Source organism: Excalfactoria chinensis, chromosome 1, assembly GCF_039878825.1.
Source record: "Excalfactoria chinensis isolate bCotChi1 chromosome 1, bCotChi1.hap2, whole genome shotgun sequence".
NCBI lineage: Eukaryota > Metazoa > Chordata > Aves > Galliformes > Phasianidae > Excalfactoria > Excalfactoria chinensis.
Genome location: NC_092825.1, coordinates 156949400 through 156968718, shown reverse-complemented (window position 1 = coordinate 156968718; position 19319 = coordinate 156949400). Strand labels below are relative to the sequence as shown.

Here is a 19319-nt window from a genome sequence, read left to right as displayed (position 1 = left end):
GACCGGGCCGCGTGGCGAGGAGGATGGGAGAAAGAGAGCGGGCGCCCCCTGCTGGAGGGGAGGCCGACGAGGGGGAGCCCTGCACGGGATGGCCTGAAGCTGGGGGGGTTTCCTCCATGCTGATCTCACATGGCTCCGGGCACCCTGCGCTGAGCATCCCTGCTGGGGATGGAGCACTGGGATCCAGGATTGACCGCGAGGTATCTCCAGAGCTACCCACACCTCCCATTGGAAAAGATGTGAAAGCAACCACGTTCTGAGCGATTTCAATATCTTTAATACGCATAATAAAAGTCAGTGAGACATGGTTTGTACAAAACTATTTACAGATACTTCCATTGCAGCATAGCAACTACTACAGTGAAGACCAATGGGCGCAGATACACCAAACTCATCTGACCTAAGAAATGGCCTTGTCCGCTATTAACAACCCACCTCCCAACACTGAACATCCAGGTGGCAGCCACAGTAAGCACAAGGGCAGGCAGGCATTGATGGGGAGAGCTGTCTTATCTGGAGTATTACTTGATGGAAAGGGCTCTTAGACACTGGGGATTCCATAGAACCATTAAGGTGAGAGGAGACCTCCAAGGTCATCGAGTCTAATTGCCAACTCCCCACCACCATGCCCGTGTTGGAAAGGTTTTATTTGAAGTGGGGAGGTTGCTTTTTGGGTTTGGATGTGTTTATCCTTTAAGGCATTTAGAGATCTTAGAGGAAGTGCTGCTTTGTTTCTCTTCCTTTCTTTCTTGGTTGGGGAAGAATAGCGCCAGCTTTTCTAGGTTAGGAGTACAGAAACTCTTCTTGGAAGCATCTGCTTTCAGAGGCTGTGTTTTGCTTTTATAGTAGGGAAGCAGCCCTTTGGGGGTACTAGTGAGGGAAGATTGCTTTTAGGAAGGCTGGCCTTTTAGTGGTTCCCATTTTAAGGCAAAGAGGGCATCCCCTCCAAGGTGCTCCAGCCTTCTGGGTGGCACCTATATGGGGTGTCAGCATTTTAGCACTCTCAGTTGCTGCTTTTTGTGAGTGTCTCCGCCATTTTGGCACTGCTGGTTTTGGTGTTTTCTTTTGGTTCAGTCTCAGAAATAGTGCACATCATCCACTTAACCGCGTGAGCAAACCGCTCTGTCAAAGAAGCCAGAGTTTGCAATGAAGTCTCTTCACTTCTAGATGGTTCTCCAGAGTCTTCCAATTACCTCTTCCTTGGGTCTACTCAAGGTAACTTACAAGTCGCTCTACAGCCAATGAGCTGAATTCATCATATGGGTCAGGACATCACAAGTCTAATTTCTTCAGCTGTTCGTATGTCACAAAGAACTGAAACAGTTATTAAGGAGAACAGTTTCTTGTTCACGCAGTGAAAAATGGTTACGTTAGTGCTAAAGGGCAGCGCTGTGCACTAAACTTCCTTCCACCACTAGTTCCTTCCTTTATAAAGTGCTGAACATTGGTAGTGCTACATAATACAATCAAACTTGCTTTTAGAGAACTGTTGTATGCGGAAAACTTCAAGACTAGCAATGCCAATGGTTCTTCCAGCCCTGTTCCTAAGAATCTTGAAGAGAACAAGAGGCAGGAGACCCCTATTGAGAGCCCTGAGACTCTTTTCTTAATAGATTGAAGCAGGTTTGCTCATAGGAATAGCATTACTATTGCCAGGTCACTTTCTGCAGGGCTCTGATTAGCAGGCAGCAAAACACAACTAGACAAAGCTGACTAAGACACATAGAAAAAGACTTCCAAGTTAACTGCCTGCAGTTTCCCCAGTTCTAGGAATAAGCTCCATTCAGAACTCACCTGGTCAATTGCACCTAAAACTAAATACCTAACTAAGGGAATGGACGGGTACAAGACTGAGGGAATAACAGAAAAATAAGTTTTCAAGGTCATACAATACAATTCACAGTGCGACTGTGAATGTGTATATCATATATACTGACTGACTGGGAGCAGCTGACTAAGGAAATGATCCACCAGGTGATGGTCCATTAAGAAGAAGTATGCTGGCACAACTTCTCAGTACCTCTTTGTAAGGCTGGCTTAGTCTGCTTCGCACACCTTTTAAAAGGATACAATGATATTCCAAGGACCAAGTCTTAACCAGTTTGGCCAAAACCCTTTATAGAGAGCAAAGAAGCCCTCGTTCTTCCAGGTCTGGAAAACAAAACAGGAACACATTTACATAACTCAATTAGTGAGGAAAACTAAAAGCAATAAAGTATGTGCATAATCCTCCCATTTCTTGCTTTAGACTCAGATGTAAAGAACAGAATCACCAGACAAAGGGGAACACAGCCTACTCTCAGCTTCTATGCAAGTACCTACTGCAAAAGAGACATGATAAAACCTATGTGTTTGAGCAGTAACAACTGCAGGTTTCTTTTCCCAGGCCAAACTTGCCCTAACTTGTCTGTTTCCAGGATGCTGCGATAAACCTGTAATAAGAAAATTTGAGCTAAGAGATATGTCCACCTCTTCCCTGTTGGCTCACTCCTACTTGACTGGAAGGTACCTAGGATGGCAGCCATCTCTAAGGCACAGCCTTAGCAGTAAAAACATACTGCCGAGCAAGGAAGGACAATGGTACTTTGGTTATGAAGTAGTTTTCAGATACCTCTGCAGAAATCCCTAACTTCCAAACATCCCTAACTTCGTATCAAGTGAAAAACAAGGCTGTCGAGTGGTCTTTTCATCTAATTACTCAAACTGTTCACTGTACATGCACTAAGCTGCCTGGTGTCTGGCTACTTACTTGTAACAAGCAATCCAAAGTCCCCTTGTAGTTCGAGTGCCCCAAATTTGGCTGGCTTGCCTGATTCATCATGCGTGTTCTCACCACATCAACTGGGTTGGATGCCAGGGCTCCAGCTAGCCCACAAGTAAAACTGGAGCTGAGGAAAGAGAACAGCGTTTGACCTACCAGGCTTAAAGAAAGCACAAAAATCAACCCAGCCTCCCCTAGAAAGAAAATTTATCATCTAAGCTAATTGATGTGAAAAATCAGTTGTTATTTAATACAATGCCTGATCTCAAAAGATTTCATATACACACCTTACACAAAGGCTCTATTGACAGATAGACCATCCACAAAATAGAATTCCATATTCTACATCAAGTTAAATTCACATCCTAAATAAACTTCCATGTTATGTGTCATTTTATGGTGCTCTTGCACTGAAAAGCATAAACACACCAGAAATATAGTTACATCTAGGCTGACTGAACAGAATTGGATTGGTGTCTTCTCAGAAGGGGAAAACAAAATAAATCAAGATTCATTCCACGCGGCCACTGGTGAGCTATAGGAGCAGATTTCATTAGACAGACTTACAGGAAGTGAGTATAAACTGTGTCTCCCATATATCCAGACATGATTATTTGCTTCTTGGTGAAGTCATATACTGGCAATTCCACCCCAACAACCAACGCAGCTCTCTGTGCTGTCAAGGATACCCCCTGAAGAGTTAAAGGAAAGAAAAAGCATAATTCATCATCATACACCATCAGAAAATATTATCTTTCCTAGTACAAAGCAAGAAATCACAGATCTCTCAGGTATGTCGTATACTGCCCAGAATGAATGTTGATTTCTGTTTCTTCTTGCTACTCCATCTCTCTGCTTAACCTCTAAATTCACATCAATGGTCAACTAAGATCTCAAAAAACAGTCGCCCTTAAAACTAACGGCAAAATTAACAGGATGGAGAAGCTTATAGAAAACCATTTCCATTTCCCATCTGTTTCAGAACAGTCTTCCGTTAGTCACTGACAGTAGGCAGTAAAACAGACAACCTACAAGACTGAGTACAAGAAATCCTGAGCTAGAGAACACGTTCATTATCATCTTCCTTTCCCAGGATTCTACGTGTTTGTGAATTGTTTTAGTTTCATTGGTGAGTTTCTGGGTTGTTGTTTTTTTGGTTTGGCTGTTCCTTCTTCATTTTTTTGGTTAACATCATAGAATACAACCAAGATATTTGACAAAGCAAAAACAAGCCATAGAGGCAGTCTTGACTTGACTAATGGTTGAACACATGACTGGTAGCAACTCATTGCCAAAAGTCACTGAGACACCAGCAGTTAAATAGTCAAGACAAACCACATGCATCTTAGCTACCTGCATATCCATGTTTTGCTTGAGAATACTCTAGATGAAATACAGTTGAGCAAAGCGTACTGAAAATGTAGGATAGGGTTCAAGACACTTGCCTTCCATAACCCTTTAGTTCCTTCATTCTGATAGATCTGGATAAAGTTGCACATCATTCCTCCTTGAATCAGGCTGCCTTGGGCTTGCATTCTGATCTGAGATTATTTGAAGACCAAAACAGAATATTTTTCAATCAGAAGACCAGTAATAGTCAAAGACAGTTTTTAAAACACATTGAGTTACAGCCTATGAAACAACAGTTAATTTCTCTGAATACAAATTGATAGCTGGCATTACCGCGATGCTAATTTTGAATCAGTATGAGGTGGAGTTTCTAGCTGCATTAAGTCACCTCTATTTCTGTACTTGAACATTACACCACTAGATGGGCAGATGGCTCTGATGTCCCTTGCAATGCTCTCATAAGAACACCTCAAAATGAAAAGTAAAAAGATGAAGATTTTGGCTACTAATCATACAGTTGGTGATCAACCTGCCCTCTTATCCACTGAGATCTCCCTGCCAGGCCTCTTTACCCTTGAAGGAGTCCATAACTCCCCCTAATTGCAGATCAGAGCTGCTTAGTGTGCATTCAACACTTTTATCCAGATTTATTTATACAAATGTTGGAGAGAACTGGTCCTAACATTGAGTCCTGGAGAAACCCACCATGACTGGCCAGTAGCCTCATGGCACCCCATTCAGAGCCCTTAGAGCCATCTGCCAACTGCTCTCCCATCCCACTACGCACTTGTCTAGCTGGACATTTTGTCACATGGTACCAGAGACAGTATTGAAAGCTTTGCTGAAATCCAGAGAGAGAAAATACATGCATCGTGTTGGGAAATATTAATTGATGCCAAGCTTAAAGCAAAAGCTTCCATTAGAAATGCCTCTAAATAACCACGGTAGCCTACGAAGGATGAATTTTAGAGTGGTTTTAGAAAGAAAACACTTCACAATTATAAGCAGAAGAATTTTATTACTTTTTCATTAGAGTTGACCATTAAGCCAAAGGAGATTCTGCAATTCCTCAATGAAAACAAAGACACTAAGGACAAACTCCATATGAATTACAATTACAAACACATCATTACCTTTAAGACATCTGTTGGGTTGGCAATAGATGATGAAATTACCCCCGAAAGAATGCCACAGAGCACATTTATCATCAGAGTTTCATCTATTCCACGGAAAAAAACCAATAAAAAAGTTTAGCTGCTGATTTGCAGAAGGTGAAACACGTCAGTGCAGGATGATGCCACTCCAGTTTAACCTCTAATTTAACCAGAGTGTGCTTAAGAAAGCCTTAAGATTGATGCTGATACAAGACTTCCATGCTTGCTCACTTGGCTGTACTTAATACAGACAAGGTCTTCTAAAGAGACTTGTTCAAAATGTTACAGTAAAATAGCAAACAGAAGCAACCAGCCTCAAGAAGTCCTCAGTTAAAATGCCTCCTCCATCCCCCAAGAAACCAAAAAGCCACACACAAATTACTCACCTTCTGGATGTTCAACAAACATTCTTTTTAAGCTCTGGTAAGTGCCTATTTTTATAGTTCCATATGAAGCCTGGCGTAACATTGCAGGTGCAATCCTGCAAAAAAATAGGCAATGATTATATTTATGCTCAGATTTGCAATAAGCTGCTTAACAAATACTCTTCTGTAAAGTGGGAGACTGAACACAAGATAGTGAACAACCTAAGGTCTGTTCATTTCAATCTATACTTTAATCCCTCCGGAGACAAAAACAAGGTGGGATTTTATGTGATTGGTTTCGGATGGGGAAGCTTGTTTTGCATTTTAGTGAGTGTACATTTGTTTTAATAACGATGGCAAGAACATAAATGAATTGTGGGAGGATTACTTTCAGAACATGCCTCAAACTTTGATCAATAAAATAACTGGCAAGCTTGTCTTCTCAAATAGCTGCAAACTATACCCACACAGCTTATACCTTTTAAAGAAAAACACTAATAGTTATATACATGTCAAAGTAAGCAAAAGTAAACTAAGAAAGGTTAAGCTCAGTTCTCTCCGTATGAATAACAAAACCAGTACAGAAGCACTGCAAAGAGTGATGCTATGGTTCTTCCATCTATAATGTTATGCTTTGCTATACTGTTTCTCAAGTAGGTCATTGCATTAATATATATATATGTATATATATATATATATATATATATGTATATGTGTATATATATATATATGTATATATACACACACACCAAGTGATACTGCTGAGAGATGAGCCTGAATTAAGCTTGGGCTTTTGAAATGCAGACTGAGAAGAAGAGTACATTTCCTCTCAATACCTTATCAACCTGAAACCCAAGAATCTAACCCCTGTGGGTTTATACTCATCAATAGACTGGTCAGAAGATACCACTGCAACTCAATTTGTATTACCCAGAGTATAAGGCTTTCAGTCCTTCTTCTCTGAATATTCTGACCAGGGCATGCATCATTCCACGGTAGCGGATCTCTTTATATTTGGCATCATTAACTTGACCTTGAACCTGTAGACGTGTTTTAGTCAGATCAATTGGGAAGGTACCTTGAAAAAAGAAAAACAAACAGAAATGCTAAGCAAGCAATCACCTAAACAAAGAAGACAAGGAACACAACATGAGAAACACCAGCCATTATTTAATACCATGTAAAAATGCTCCTGAAAAGAAAAGCATACGGTCTCTTTTACTAGGACTTCACTAAAGTGGTTCATTTTAGGTCACTCTTTTTCTTCTAGACAGCTTGTCAGATGCCCTACCTGCTTCCCATCCAACTATTTCATGTTCACTATGGCAATACAACAGCTTTACTTGCCTACCCTTGCAAAACAAGAGCTGTGTACACCTACCATCAGGTCAATACACTCTAGGAATAGAATCCAAAGACAAATGTTACATTAAAACAAGACATGGATATGAATTTATAGACAGAAGTGTTTTAAAACTAGAACAAGGTTCTGAACAACTGTTCACCCAGTAAGGAAGAGACACTCTCATGCTGTGTGCTAGAAAAGACCATATAATATCGCATCACTAATAGCACAGAACCAAGCTGGTGTCAAAAGGAACTATAGCTGAGTTTAAAGGAATCACAAAGAGTTACAGAAATGCTTACCACATTCTGCAGTGATTGATGCTAAGCCTCCATAGAGAAAGGGCTTCCAGCTCAGTGCTGACATAATTAGCTCTTCTTTCTGTGAAAGAAAGAGGATTTAAAGCTTCCACAAATAAAGCTGGTATTACATAAATATATACGCTAACTTTTTTATTAAAATGTTGAGCCTTGTCCATTTAAAATGAACCTGCCAAAGAGCTTTAACACCTTTGACAGTCACAAGAAAGGCAAGAACACTGAACAAAGCTCGTCCTCCAGCTACATATTTGGGCAACCACATCATAAAAGAGGAAAAGAGTTTGCCTCCCAAACATGCATAAGGCCTTTCATGGTCAAAACCCTGCTCTAACTTAGACATCAATGAAGAGACTTTGACAAAGTGACCACAAATCCTAATAAACTACAGCATAAGCTTTGCAAAGTGCTCAAGTCATCCAGCCTTCTTAGGAAGGAGATCAAGGCCGTAAAGCCAGCCTGGTCCAGCCTGTAGAAGTCTGCCCTCCCCCAAACCAGCAGGTGTCTCCACAGCTCCTATTTTCTCTTCCTTGTAACATGAAGACTTTCTACCCCCATTTCCTATAAGATCCTCCTCAACCTTGACTCTACAGCACCCTGCGCCAATTAATTTCGTGGAATAATTGAGTTTGAAAGCTCTTCCCTCAACACTTCTTTTCCCTCTTACTTTGTTCACTCATCCGCATGGCCCAGCTGGAAAATACCCCCAAGAAGCCAGGTATTTAGCACTGCTTGTTGTAAAGATTAACCCGCTTTGGCCACTTCCTGCCTCTGGAAGTGCCGTTAATCCAGTGAAGCCTGCAGAAGCTGCAGACCCTTAGTATGCCTGATAAATAGTTACTGCAGCCCTGTTTATGTCATGAGGAAGGTCTGAAGGGTCTTCAGTCCTCTAACAAAACACAATACGAAGAAACTCAAAGCAAGGAAGTCCAACTGCACTGCCACTGAGCCCAGAGCAATCCAGCATAGCCTTTCAGACTGTACAGAATACCCCAAGTGTGAAAATAAAACCAAAGGCACATAAGGTCACCCCTTATCCTGCCAAAACCAGTGTAGGTCAGATGAGGAATCACTGGCACAGACTCTTTATCTACCAGGAAAGCAGCAGAGACACGAGCAGCACACGGTGCCAGAGAGCACACAGCCAGCTCCAAGATCCCCACGTGCTCTGCCCTGCTGTGATTAATACTTAATAAACGGAGGCAAACCCAAGCTCAATTTCCCCATTATCGCCGCAGAACAGTCACCTTTGCTTTGAAGACTTCATAGACAGGATTAAAACATACCACTTAACCCCCTCCCCAACCCAGCACACAGCCTGACGTGTTTCATTTCTAACAAACACCACAACGCTGATGGCAACCAAAGCAACAGAGGCTGCTGAGCAATTCTGGTGCACTAACATGGGGCAGAAGTGGGCAAGCACGGCCAAATAGAGGCTTCTATGCACCCAGGGGTACTAATACTAGCTTTAGTCTTGATACATACATAGGATACCCTAATGCAGAAACTTCACAGCACTGCTCCCTTTGCTGTACCCCAACCTTAACCTTGGGGTTAAGGCCATGTGTTGCTGCCAAGGTCTGTGCATGTGCAAGGCACACAGCACGTCACTCCTGCTGCTTTACAGAAGCTCCTCCACGTGCTTTTCCCCTCGTTCCAGCCCTGCATTTCCCTTCCAGCTCTTTGTACTTCTAGGAAGAGATCAGACCAAGATGGCAAAACACATTTCAACCCAAACAAACCCCAAACCTTACAGATCCACCCTGTCCTCCTACTTCAGCCAATACACTGGGTGCTCGCTCTGCTTCTTACTCCAAGTTTCCTCCCTCCGCCGACAGAAGAACAGGAAGCTTCTTCAAGACATTCACATCAGATGCCCGAATGGGAAAATACCTGAAATCCGATTCCAGATGTAAAATGAACGGACGCCTTCAGCTTTTCGGTACAAAAAACGGCCGCTCGGAGCGCACCGCCGATACCCGAATGTCAACAGGAAAGCGGAGCTGATACCCGAAGGAACGCGTGCTGGGTTAACAGGAAACTTCGTCCATGCTCGCTTTGCAAAAGTCACAACTCAATTCCGCCGCCTTTAGCAAGGTGTCTGCAACACACCTCGAGCTCGGCGAAGCCACCGTCAGCGTGCAGCTGACAAGCCGCCCGTAAAGCTCAAAAGCCGGCGACCTCCACGCCGTGCAGCAGCTATAGCCCGTCCCACACCGCCGCACCACGACTTCAACGCGCAGCCCCTCCCACGGGAGCTAAAGGGAGCCGCAGTTAAAGGGGCCGCGAGGGGAGGCTGTGGGTAACGCGCTGTAGTGTGAGGAGCTGAGGGCTTTCATCAACAGCCAAAACGCTGGCTTTTGGCGAGCTGCCTCAAGCCTGACATCAGTGCCGTATCAGCAGCTGGCTTTGGTGCTCAGCATCTCTTCACGTGTCTCTTTGTGCCCCGTGTGCTACTGGTCACACACCCTCACCGTGGCTTTGTCCCGCAGCCAGTTCAATGCTGCTGGACTCTGTTGGGGTTGAGGTTTGGTTGAGTGCTTCGCAGGCACCTGACTTGACTGCTCTGCATTCCTCGTGTTGGTTTTTGCTTTTTAATGTTTGCTTTTTTAATCAAAACGCCCTCAAAGTATCCTACCTAAGAGCTCTGCTATTTGTGCATTGCTTCTTGTTTCGCTGTGTTTCTCCTGCTCCTTACAAGGGGAATCATTCCCCTCCTGCTCTCTGTGGCAACCAGGACAGACTTCTACTCGGTGTCCTACTGCTTGAATGAATGGTAGCGAAGCGATCCAGATGGTTCTGGTCATCATCATAGAATCATATGGCCTGGTTAAAGACAAGAAGTCACAACAGGACACAGGCTCCTGCATTTCTATTAGGTTTATCTGAGCAGAGCTCATTCAATTAGCCCAGCAAGTCTTTAATCGTCTTCATTTACCTGCTGTCTGTGTTGATCGTGCCAACGCACACTTTTCTACCAGCCTTTTTAATCTTAATGTTAACTCCTCTGTATTTAAAGGGTGTCAAGAATCAGGTTTGATTGTGTCTGGAAAGCCCTACAAACTTACCCCAGACATTGAATTCTGGATACCCGCCCAGAAATGCTTCAAAGATTTTACTTAAACCATTGTAGCTTCTGCAGCGGTGCTGCGGTCCCTACTGACAGCAGTAAAACACAGCAGCTGGACCTTATAAACATCCTTTACATAGTGCAGGAGGAGAACATTAGCAAAAGAATACTTGGCACTTCTTGTGTTGGAGAGATCTGAGCTGGGATTTTGACCATCCAAATCGTTCTGCCTGCACCACAGACTTCTGTTTTGCTGTTCTACATTAGAAACAACGAGAGCATTTTTACATTCCATTCTTGGTCAAAATAAGCTTACTCAGAAAGCTCAGCTGAGCAGCCTCTTTCCTTCCTGATCCTCCTAAAGGCGCTGAAGAACACATCAGTGCTCTGGGAAGCAATTGTTCAGACAGACCACATTTCTCCTCCCATCCAGTGCTCTCTCTCAATGGTTTTGGCAACCCCAGAGCACATCTCCCAGTCTGGAGGTGTTTGCTGACCAGCTGTGGTGGGATCAGGCCCTCAACCTTCTCATTGTTGTTGTCTGCTTTCTCCTTCACTTTCCCATTTCAAATGCATAGCAACAACTGGCAGGGTCACTGTTAATGAACAATAGGCTCATTAAGTAAGCCTGGCTTTGCCTCCAAGTTTTGTCCGACCTCTCTCAGCCTTATGAGGAATGTACTGTGAGAGTGCCAGGAAAGTCAGAGCTTTGTTTGGATCTGATAGCACCAACGAGAAGCTGATGATTATTTTGTGCCATTCTCAGGCAGGTGAAAGCATAAAAAAAAAAGACTTTTCATCATAGTATCGTGCGAGTTGGAAGGGACCTTAGAGATCATCGAGTCCAACTCCTGGGTTTCGAGCCCTCTGTGTAGTGAAGTGGCACTTCTACCCCCTGTGCCACAGGGGGGATTCAAACCTGGGCCCTTCAGTGCCGCAAGCAGCACTTTATACCACTGCACCACCGGGAGCAGAATGCAAACAATTACTGATCCCAAACCAAGGGTCTAAGCTCACATCTTCAAGTATTAGATTCAAAATGGTGATGGTATTTCATATTCACTGACATGAAATTGAACTGGGCTCCGGAATGTTTCCGCTTCAGAATCTCCTGACACCCATGTTGAATGATTGCCACCATTGAACACCGCACTTCCTGACACAGGTACCCTCCATCCTGCTCCCCAACTTACTTGTAGAGTAAACGTTCTCTTTAAGAGCTGCATCTCAGCTCCTGCTGCCTGTGTTTTGAGCCCAGATTTGAACGTTTGAACTTTTCCCCAAGTAGCACATGACAGAGCAAGTTGGTGCCAGCTTCCAAAACTGGCTACCAGAGACCTCTCCTGACCTGAGACAGGAGCCAGTGCGAGCAGTGTGACCTTACTGCGGGTCGCTCCACGCTGGCATATTAAAAGCTGAGCCTTTTGCTGTCTGCTCGACACTTCTGCGTTTATATTTAATAGATTAACGCCCGAGTAATTGCAAGCAATGGAAAGAGGCATAAGCACAGCACCTACAAAACATGTGTGTTCACAGTGAAATTAGGATGAGCCGTGCAAATTGGAACTGGTTTTCTATTTGTAGAGAATGCACAAGATCCTGTAGCAAATGGAGCATGACTTCTGGCAATGTCGTATTCTCCATTAACATTAACTCAAAACTTGTCTGTGGAGTACGAACTTACTCTGCGTTTGAGACGTTCATAGAATCATAGAATCACAAGGTTGGAAAGGACCTACAAGATCATCTCGTCCAACCATCCTCCCTTTACCTTACCTACAGCAAACCACTAACCCATATCTCGTAGCTCCTCATCCAGACTCCTCTTGAACACTGCCAGGGATGGCGACTTCACCACCTCCCTGGGCAGCCATTCCAGTGCCTGACCACTCTCTGAGAGAAAAAGTTCCTTCTTATGTCCAATCTAAACCTCCTCTGGTACAACTTGTGACCATTTCCTTGTGTTCTGTTTGCTGCTTGGGAGAAGAGGCCAAACCCCTCCTCATCCCAACCTCCCTTTGGGAAGTTGTAGAGTGCAATGAGGTCTCCCCTGATCCTCCTCTTCTCCAGGCTAAACAATCCCAGCTCCCTCAGCCGCTCCTCATAAGACTTGTGCTCCAGACCCCTCACCAGTTTCATTGCCCTTCCTTGGACACGTTCCAGGGCCTCAATTTCTTTCTTACAGTGAGGAGCCCAAAACTGAACACAGTACTCGTGTTGCGGCTTCACCAGAGCTGAGTACAGAGGATGATTACCTCTCTGCTCCTGCTGGCCTTCATCATGTCAGCAGTACCACTGGCAGTAATGAAGAGGCATCAGCTGCGTTCAAACAGTAACAATTCAGGCCATCCTTTTTTAGTAGTGTAAAAGTGCTCAAGTACATCATCTTACAGAGCAAGCACTGAGAAACAATCAGGAAATCATTGGAAGAGACCTCTGAAGGCCATTTAGTCCAACTCCCCTGCAATACTGCAATGAACAGGGACACCACGGCTAGCTCAGGTTGCCCAGGGCTAACATTAGTTAACATTGGATGCATGCTAATGGGGTCTGAAATCAAAAGGTGGAAGGCTGGATCCAGAGCCAAGTGCAAGATCGGAATGGCACAAGAAGATTCTACCGGCTTCTATGCTGTGATTTACAAGCTTAGCCCTGAGTGCCGCAAAAAGCAGCTCCAGTGGAGCTGAGACATGGAACTTCTCATCTGTCACTCCAAAACCCAGCCCTTTTTTGTGCCTCTCTTTGGGGATTAACCTTTTGAGTCTCGGGTATGCAAGGCCAAATGCTACAGTGTGTGAACACGGCAGGGCTCTGAAGACTGAACTCCTGCATCAGCACCATTGAAGTGTTCTGTCATGGTAGCAGCTCACGTTCTTGTTACCCTGGAATAACTGATCTTTCTTGCATTTCTGTTTCCCTGCCTGTGGAAAAATGTAATACCCTGTTACAAATGTATTCAAGCAAAAGGGAGGTTGGGAATGAATAAGCACGCGTGGTCTGCATAGCTACCAGCTATTATAGCTGTTTACAGGAACAAAGGATAACAGCAGAAATCAAGGAAATTATAGAGAAGACTTTTCATAACTCTACAGAGAACAGAAGGCTTCAGGGAGACCTCATTGCAGCCTTCCAGTACTTGAAGGGAGTGTAGAAACAGGAGGGGAAATGGCTGTATATGAGGGTGGATAGTGACAGGACAAGGAGAGGTTTAGGTTAGAGATTAGGAGGAAGTTTTTCACTCAGAGGGTGGTGATGCACTGGAACAGGTTGCCCAAGGAGGCTGTGGATGCCCCATCCCTGGAGGCATTCAAGGCCAGGCTGGATGTGGCTCTGGGCAGCCTGGTCTGGTGGTTGGCAACCCTGCACATAGCAGGGGGTTGAAACTGGATGATCATTGTGATCCTTTCCAACCCAGGCCATTCTGTGATTCATTTTCAGTGGGCCGTAACAATCAAAAGATCCAGACTTTGCATGGGGGCTTTTTGTGTGAAATCCTAGCAAATAAAGGAATAAATGCAAGTAAAGGTCAGAGCGCTGAGGCTCTGTGGAACTCCCACTGGTAGCGACTTGTGGCACCCACGAGCACTCGGGTCATTCCGCTGGAAAAGGAAAGTCGTTTCTGAACAAGTAAGGGCTGCATGAAGGAAATGAAACGGTGCCTTTTGTGTTCGGCAGCAACAGAACCGCCCAATGAGCAAATGGAAGATCTGCTTTCTTTTTCTGTCAGCGTTTCCTACACGAAGCACGTGAGTGCAGCCTTTGGATAAGCGCCAAATCTTTAACTAGCACTGACCACCAGCAGGGGAATTCAAGGGAGCAGATAATAACTTAGATTAGCGGGAAGGAAAACAGCCCTCGTTTCAATGGCACTGCTCTGAAGTGCCTGGCTGCAGCTCACCCCTTGCCTTGTTGCAGAAGAGCTCTTCCCAGCAGGAAAGCAGGGCAGTTCTGGTTCCCCAAGGCCCGCCTGTAGCTCTGGGCACTACCTGCACACTGTGCCCTTCACAGCCTCACCGTGGGGCTGCAACACTTGCTATAAACCCAAACCTTCTGCTCGGATTCTCTCTTAGATGTTAAGCACAAAACTACTCACAAACGGTAAGGAAATGCACTGACAAGACCACACGAATCATTTACATTCATTTGATGTTCAGGATGCCTCATCCGTTGCGTGGTTTCTGTATTCATGCTGTTCCTAATGGAGAATCGTTTGCTTTGTGCTGTTAGACCATACGCTCCTGAGCCTCTCTTGTCTTTGCCTTCCCTTGCTCCTGTGTACGCTAATTATTTCAATAGGATTTCTTCTTGCTTCCCGTCCCCACAGAGCCGTAATGTCTTTGTTGCTCCCCAGGTGCGTGCTGCGCTGCTGCCCGCTTCGCTGAGCTTTACAGAGCTGAAGGACAGCATAACCTTTTAGCAAAGCCAAAACAAAGCAGAACATATTTTTCCTGCTGTAAAAGAAAACCACTGTGGCCGCACGCAGTGGCCTGTATGTTCTGCTTTGGGTGCATGTGTACATCTTTCCCACCTCCCAACTTCGCATGCTTACGCAGGTGAAAATGTATGGATTGAAGCATAGCAGGGTGTCCCAGTTGGGAAATGTGCTGTTGTTTAATGCCTCTTAGCCACAGGTAAAGGAGTACAGAAATAGCACAGGTAAAGGCGGCCTGTGGCTGCCCAAAGAACTGTCAGAGCTGGGCATGATTTCCTAGCCTGGCGAAACAAGGCTACTTGACCTTGCAGTACCTCTGCAGTCCTTTGCTTACCCAGGGATATCTGATACGGCCTTGGCTGGGTGCTTGGCTGCAATAATGAAGCAGCCAGGAAGCTGATGGCAGCTGATGTGAGGGCTTTACTTGCTCCTTTAAATGTCAGAATCTATGAGATATGTCAGATCTATGAGACAGCAAAATTAGCCACCAAGAAGCCCTCGGGGCTGCTGCTGATATGACTAGCATAGCTGGGAGTTGGTGAGGCAGAGCGGGCACAAGGCCTCCCTCTACACGGCCCAGCAGCTAACCAGGGGTTATCCCTGGCCTCAGAGATGGACACAGACAGCTTCCCAGCCTTCCCTGCAATGTCTCCTCTAAGCCTGCGTGCTATTCCTAAGTCAATATGAATTATTACTCGTGCTTATTCGTAGTGGTGGCATTTCACAGGAGCCATAACTGGGTGCTATCTGTGGGCTCCCTGCCCTGCTCTGCACAGAGCAGCCATCCTGGCTCAGAACAAACATCAGACCTATGCAGCCCCTCGCCTCAGAGTCCTGCTGCAGACACATGGGGGCAAAGCAAAAGGGTACAGCAGCTATACAGGAACCTTTCAGCATGATACTCCCCAGCCTTCAGCAGCCCTTAGCTGAAGGGCTTCTTCCCAAGCCAGGAATGCTTAATAGCCCTTCCTTTCTGCATTTTTTCCATGACTCTAATTGCTTTTGCAGTAATCTTGACTTTTGGCATCCACAGCACCCTGGAGCAATCCAGTTCCACAATACAGCTACACGTACGGTGTTAAAGGAACCTTGGTTTGTGTGTTTCAATACAAAACTCATAGTCCCTGTGTTCAGAAGCAGGGAATAATGGACCTTTTTTTAACTTTCTCAATGCTACTTCTAATTTCAAAGGGCCCGTTATACACGCCACCCCAGACGCTCCTTCTTAATGCTAGCGTGTCCTGTTCTAGTTTATTACTTGACTCCTTGCTTCTCTTCTCGGTACTGCTGCTACTTTTAGCACAGCTTTCTGGATAGACCATGTGTCCAGCAGCCTAGCGGTAGAGCCATACCAGTTCATCCTGTGTGCCAGTGCTAATACAGCAGTTTTTCGGATAGATATTGACACCACAAAGCCAGGTGTCTGGGTAGAATGAAGCTGGTCGGGATCTGAGCATCAGACAGAAACCTAAACTCGCTTCTGTGCAGGTTGTGATCCAGCCTGTACCTACAGCACTCACAAGAGAGTGGGAGGACTCAGACCCCCCCTCACCCCCTTCCTGGTCTATGTTTGTGCTTTGGAGGAGGCTGGAAATGGCCATCATCAGGAGATTTCAAAACCAAGGTAGATAAACATCACTCCAGAGATTTCAAAAACAAGAGTGACGCAGGTCTCACTAATCCCCCCAAAGCAAGAAGACTGAAGATTGGTCCTCTTTCAAGGCCCTTTCCTACCCTAATCTTAAGGTGCCTGAGATCATCGGCCTTTTCAGAGGTAAACAGAAGGGCCCTTATTACAGCACATTCCCCATTTCATAATGTCTCTGTACCGTTCTAAAACCTTATAACCCAGAACAATCCCAGATCTTGGAAGCCGGTTGACACCTCCTTACCCTCAGACATATCCTTTATCATTCAGATCTCTTGGATTTTCGCAGAAGAGGGGAATAGAGAAGACACAAAATCCTTATCAGGAAATTATAAGCACCAAATCTGTCTTGGGATCTGGCATGGAAAAGAATATTGGCTTTGTTTTTGCAGCTGACAAGCACTTTGAACTCAAGTCACTGGATTTCTGCTTCAGGTTGGCAACCCTGCTCATTGCAGGGGGGTTGGAACTGGATGGTCTTTGAGGTCTCTTCCAAACCAAGCTATTCTATGATTCAGCGATATGATTCACTGAGTCACAACTGAGGGATTTTAACAGGACAGAATTAGCCCCTCCAATGGTTAACAACTCAGCACACCCAAACTCATCAGACGGGGATGCTGGTTACCTGGAGTGAATGCTATTTGCGTGCAGCATCCATAAGACCAGGAGCCCAGACAGGCCGTACCAGTTACAGGATCTAATCTTCCTTACACAGGTCCTGAGTCATTCCATGTAATTCAGGAATGGTGCCACTGGCAAAAGCTGTGGCCTCCTATCGGTGCGAGTAGTGCTGCCTGCCTGCCTGCCTGCCTGCCTGCCATCCACCAGCTCCTGCCCCGCCATCTAGTGGGATTTTTCCGTATATCACTAAAGGAGCTGAAGAAACAGTCTCAAGTGTGGGAGGCAAAGGCGGAGTCTGAGTCTTCCCAGCGGGGCTCACTAACCAAGGACACAGTTCAGCTCGATGTCTTTGGGGAGAAAAGTAGGCGGGGTGGTTGTTTGGCCTGAAGACAAAAAGCTGTTCAAGGTGGAAGTCATGACCTGGGGTGAAGCCGCAGGAAAGATAGCTAAGGTGTATGAGATGGAGCTGTGAGGTTAAATAGGATTAATCACACTCTCATTTTTGTTTTCCCTATGCAATTGAACCAGCCAGGCATGCACTGATTCTAGTTTTGTAGATGAGTTTGTAACTCTACTGCTCTGCTCTAAGAGCAGCCAAAGAGATTTTGCTGCTGCATGCAAGCACGAGTTAAACCACTGCTCCCCTCTTCCTTCAGTTTGGCGTGGAAGGAGCCGTATGTGCCACACAGCTCTAATCTGAGCCAAAGGCCTGTACAGACATTGCATTTAAATAGGACCAAAGTACAGAGTTGTACCAGGATTAAAGCTTTGGGCACTACAGCAGTTGTACTGACGTCTTCTTTTCTAAGCGCAACAGAAGAACTACCTGCAGGCTGTGCTTTTCAGAGCTCTCATCATTATCCTGCTCTTTGGAGCTCTTGCCAACTAGTCCACGCCTATTTAAAGTGCACTGCCAAAGCTGGAGTCAGTACTCCATAGAGGTACGAGCAGCACTGAACAGATAACATCACCGCTCGTGCATTCCAGCATGGTGCTGGCTTCTCTTTAAACAGGTGAGATGAATGATTCTGCTTCTTTAGGAGTCAGCTGTCCCCAGCTCTGTCCTGCAGAACTGCTGCCCGCTTCTATGTCCTGTGTCTGCAACTGAGCGTTTCTGCCCTGCACTCAAGAACACAATATCGGAGTAGCCGTATGGAGGCATATCAAGATCCCTCTAGAGCAGCATCAGCTCGGTGTCCTCTGGCATTTGTCAGCAGTGAAAGCCTCAAGAAGAGCCGAGGGCCAGGGCTGGTATCACGTATGCAGTGCTTCCCCCAATACACCCTTACAGCAGCCTGCGTGGACCTGATGGTGCATCTTCATGCTGAAAAGCCCTCATTAGATTTGCCTTTCGTCACCTTGCCCATCGGATCACCGGCCTTATCTTCTTACTGCCCTTTGTCCAGAGTGCCAACATAGAATCATAGAATCATAGAATTACTCAGGTTGGAAAAGACCTTGAAGATCATCAAGTCCAACCGCAGCCTAACCAGTAGCCTATCTCTTAAAAAACAACCACAAAACAATACCACAACAACAAACCTCTGCTAAATCATATCCCTGAGTACCACATCCAAACGGCTCTTAAACACATCCAGGGATGGCGATTCAACCACCTCCCTGAGGAGCCCATTCCAGTACCTAACCACTCTTTCTGTAAAGAAGTTCTTTCTAATATCCAACCTAAACTTGCCCTGGCGCAACTTGAGGCCATTTCCCCTCGTCCTGTCACATGTCACTAGTGAGAAGAGACCTGCCCCACTCTCACTGTAAGAACCTTTCAGGTACTGGAAGACGGCAATAAGGTCTCCCCTCAGTCTCCTCTTCCTCAGACTAAACAGCCCCAGCTTCCTTAGTCTCTCCTCATAGGGCTGATTCTCCAAGCCCTTAACGAGCCTCGTTGCTCTTCTCTGGACCTGCTCCAGTATCTCCATGTCCTTCTTGTGCTGAGAAGGACATCATCCAAGCCCCCGGAAAAGAGCAAAATCAATCCTTTCTACAACAGTTTCATCCAAACGGGTGCCGATAAGGTTGGCAAGGCTAAAATGTGGCTACAACTTTCTTCCTCTCCCCTGCTTTAATCCTATCTTGGCAGATAGAATCTATCTCGGTATCCTGAGGAGAATCGTACCTTGGTACCTGGATGGCGCTCAGTGCTGTCCCGCCCACCGGCCGCGCGGGGGCGCTGTGAGGGCCGAGGAGGCGGAGGGATGGAAGGGCGCGTGCGTGCGCGGTGACGCTTGTGGCCCG

The 19319-nt window shown here is 45.6% G+C and overlaps 1 protein-coding gene across 3 annotated transcripts; it reads right to left on the bottom strand.

The window, feature by feature from the left end:
* Positions 1 to 258: 258 nt before the first annotated feature.
* SLC25A30 (solute carrier family 25 member 30) lies at positions 259 to 19308 on the bottom strand. 3 transcript variants are annotated; one of them, XM_072359044.1, is made up of 10 exons: positions 19201 to 19308; positions 7278 to 7356; positions 6561 to 6708; positions 5652 to 5746; positions 5245 to 5330; positions 4207 to 4302; positions 3329 to 3453; positions 2750 to 2888; positions 2071 to 2151; positions 259 to 1314 (listed from the first exon to the last, which is right to left on the bottom strand). In XM_072359044.1, the coding sequence occupies exons 2-10, from the start codon at positions 7339 to 7341 to the stop codon at positions 1273 to 1275; spliced, it is 876 nt and encodes a 291-aa protein (XP_072215145.1). In that variant the 5' UTR covers positions 7342 to 7356; positions 19201 to 19308; the 3' UTR covers positions 259 to 1272. The 3 variants fall into 3 exon arrangements, with proteins under 3 accessions (XP_072215145.1, XP_072215134.1, XP_072215155.1); XM_072359033.1 differs by lacking the exon at positions 19201 to 19308 and adding an exon at positions 9189 to 9529; XM_072359054.1 differs by lacking the exon at positions 19201 to 19308 and adding an exon at positions 9050 to 9119.
* Between the last annotated feature and the right edge of the window lie 11 nt (positions 19309 to 19319).

Excerpts from the sequence above, each read along its gene's own strand:
- SLC25A30 (XM_072359044.1), bottom strand. The coding sequence starts at position 7,341 with ATGTCAGCACTGAGCTGGAAGCCCTTTCTCTATGGAGGCTTAGCATCA. Across the intron at positions 5,331-5,651 it reads GTTTGTTGAACATCCAGAAG|ATGAAACTCTGATGATAAAT; the intron begins GTGAGTAATTTG and ends TCCGTGGAATAG. Across the intron at positions 1,315-2,070 it reads TTGGTCCTTGGAATATCATT|TTCTTTGTGACATACGAACA; the intron begins GTATCCTTTTAA and ends TAACTGTTTCAG.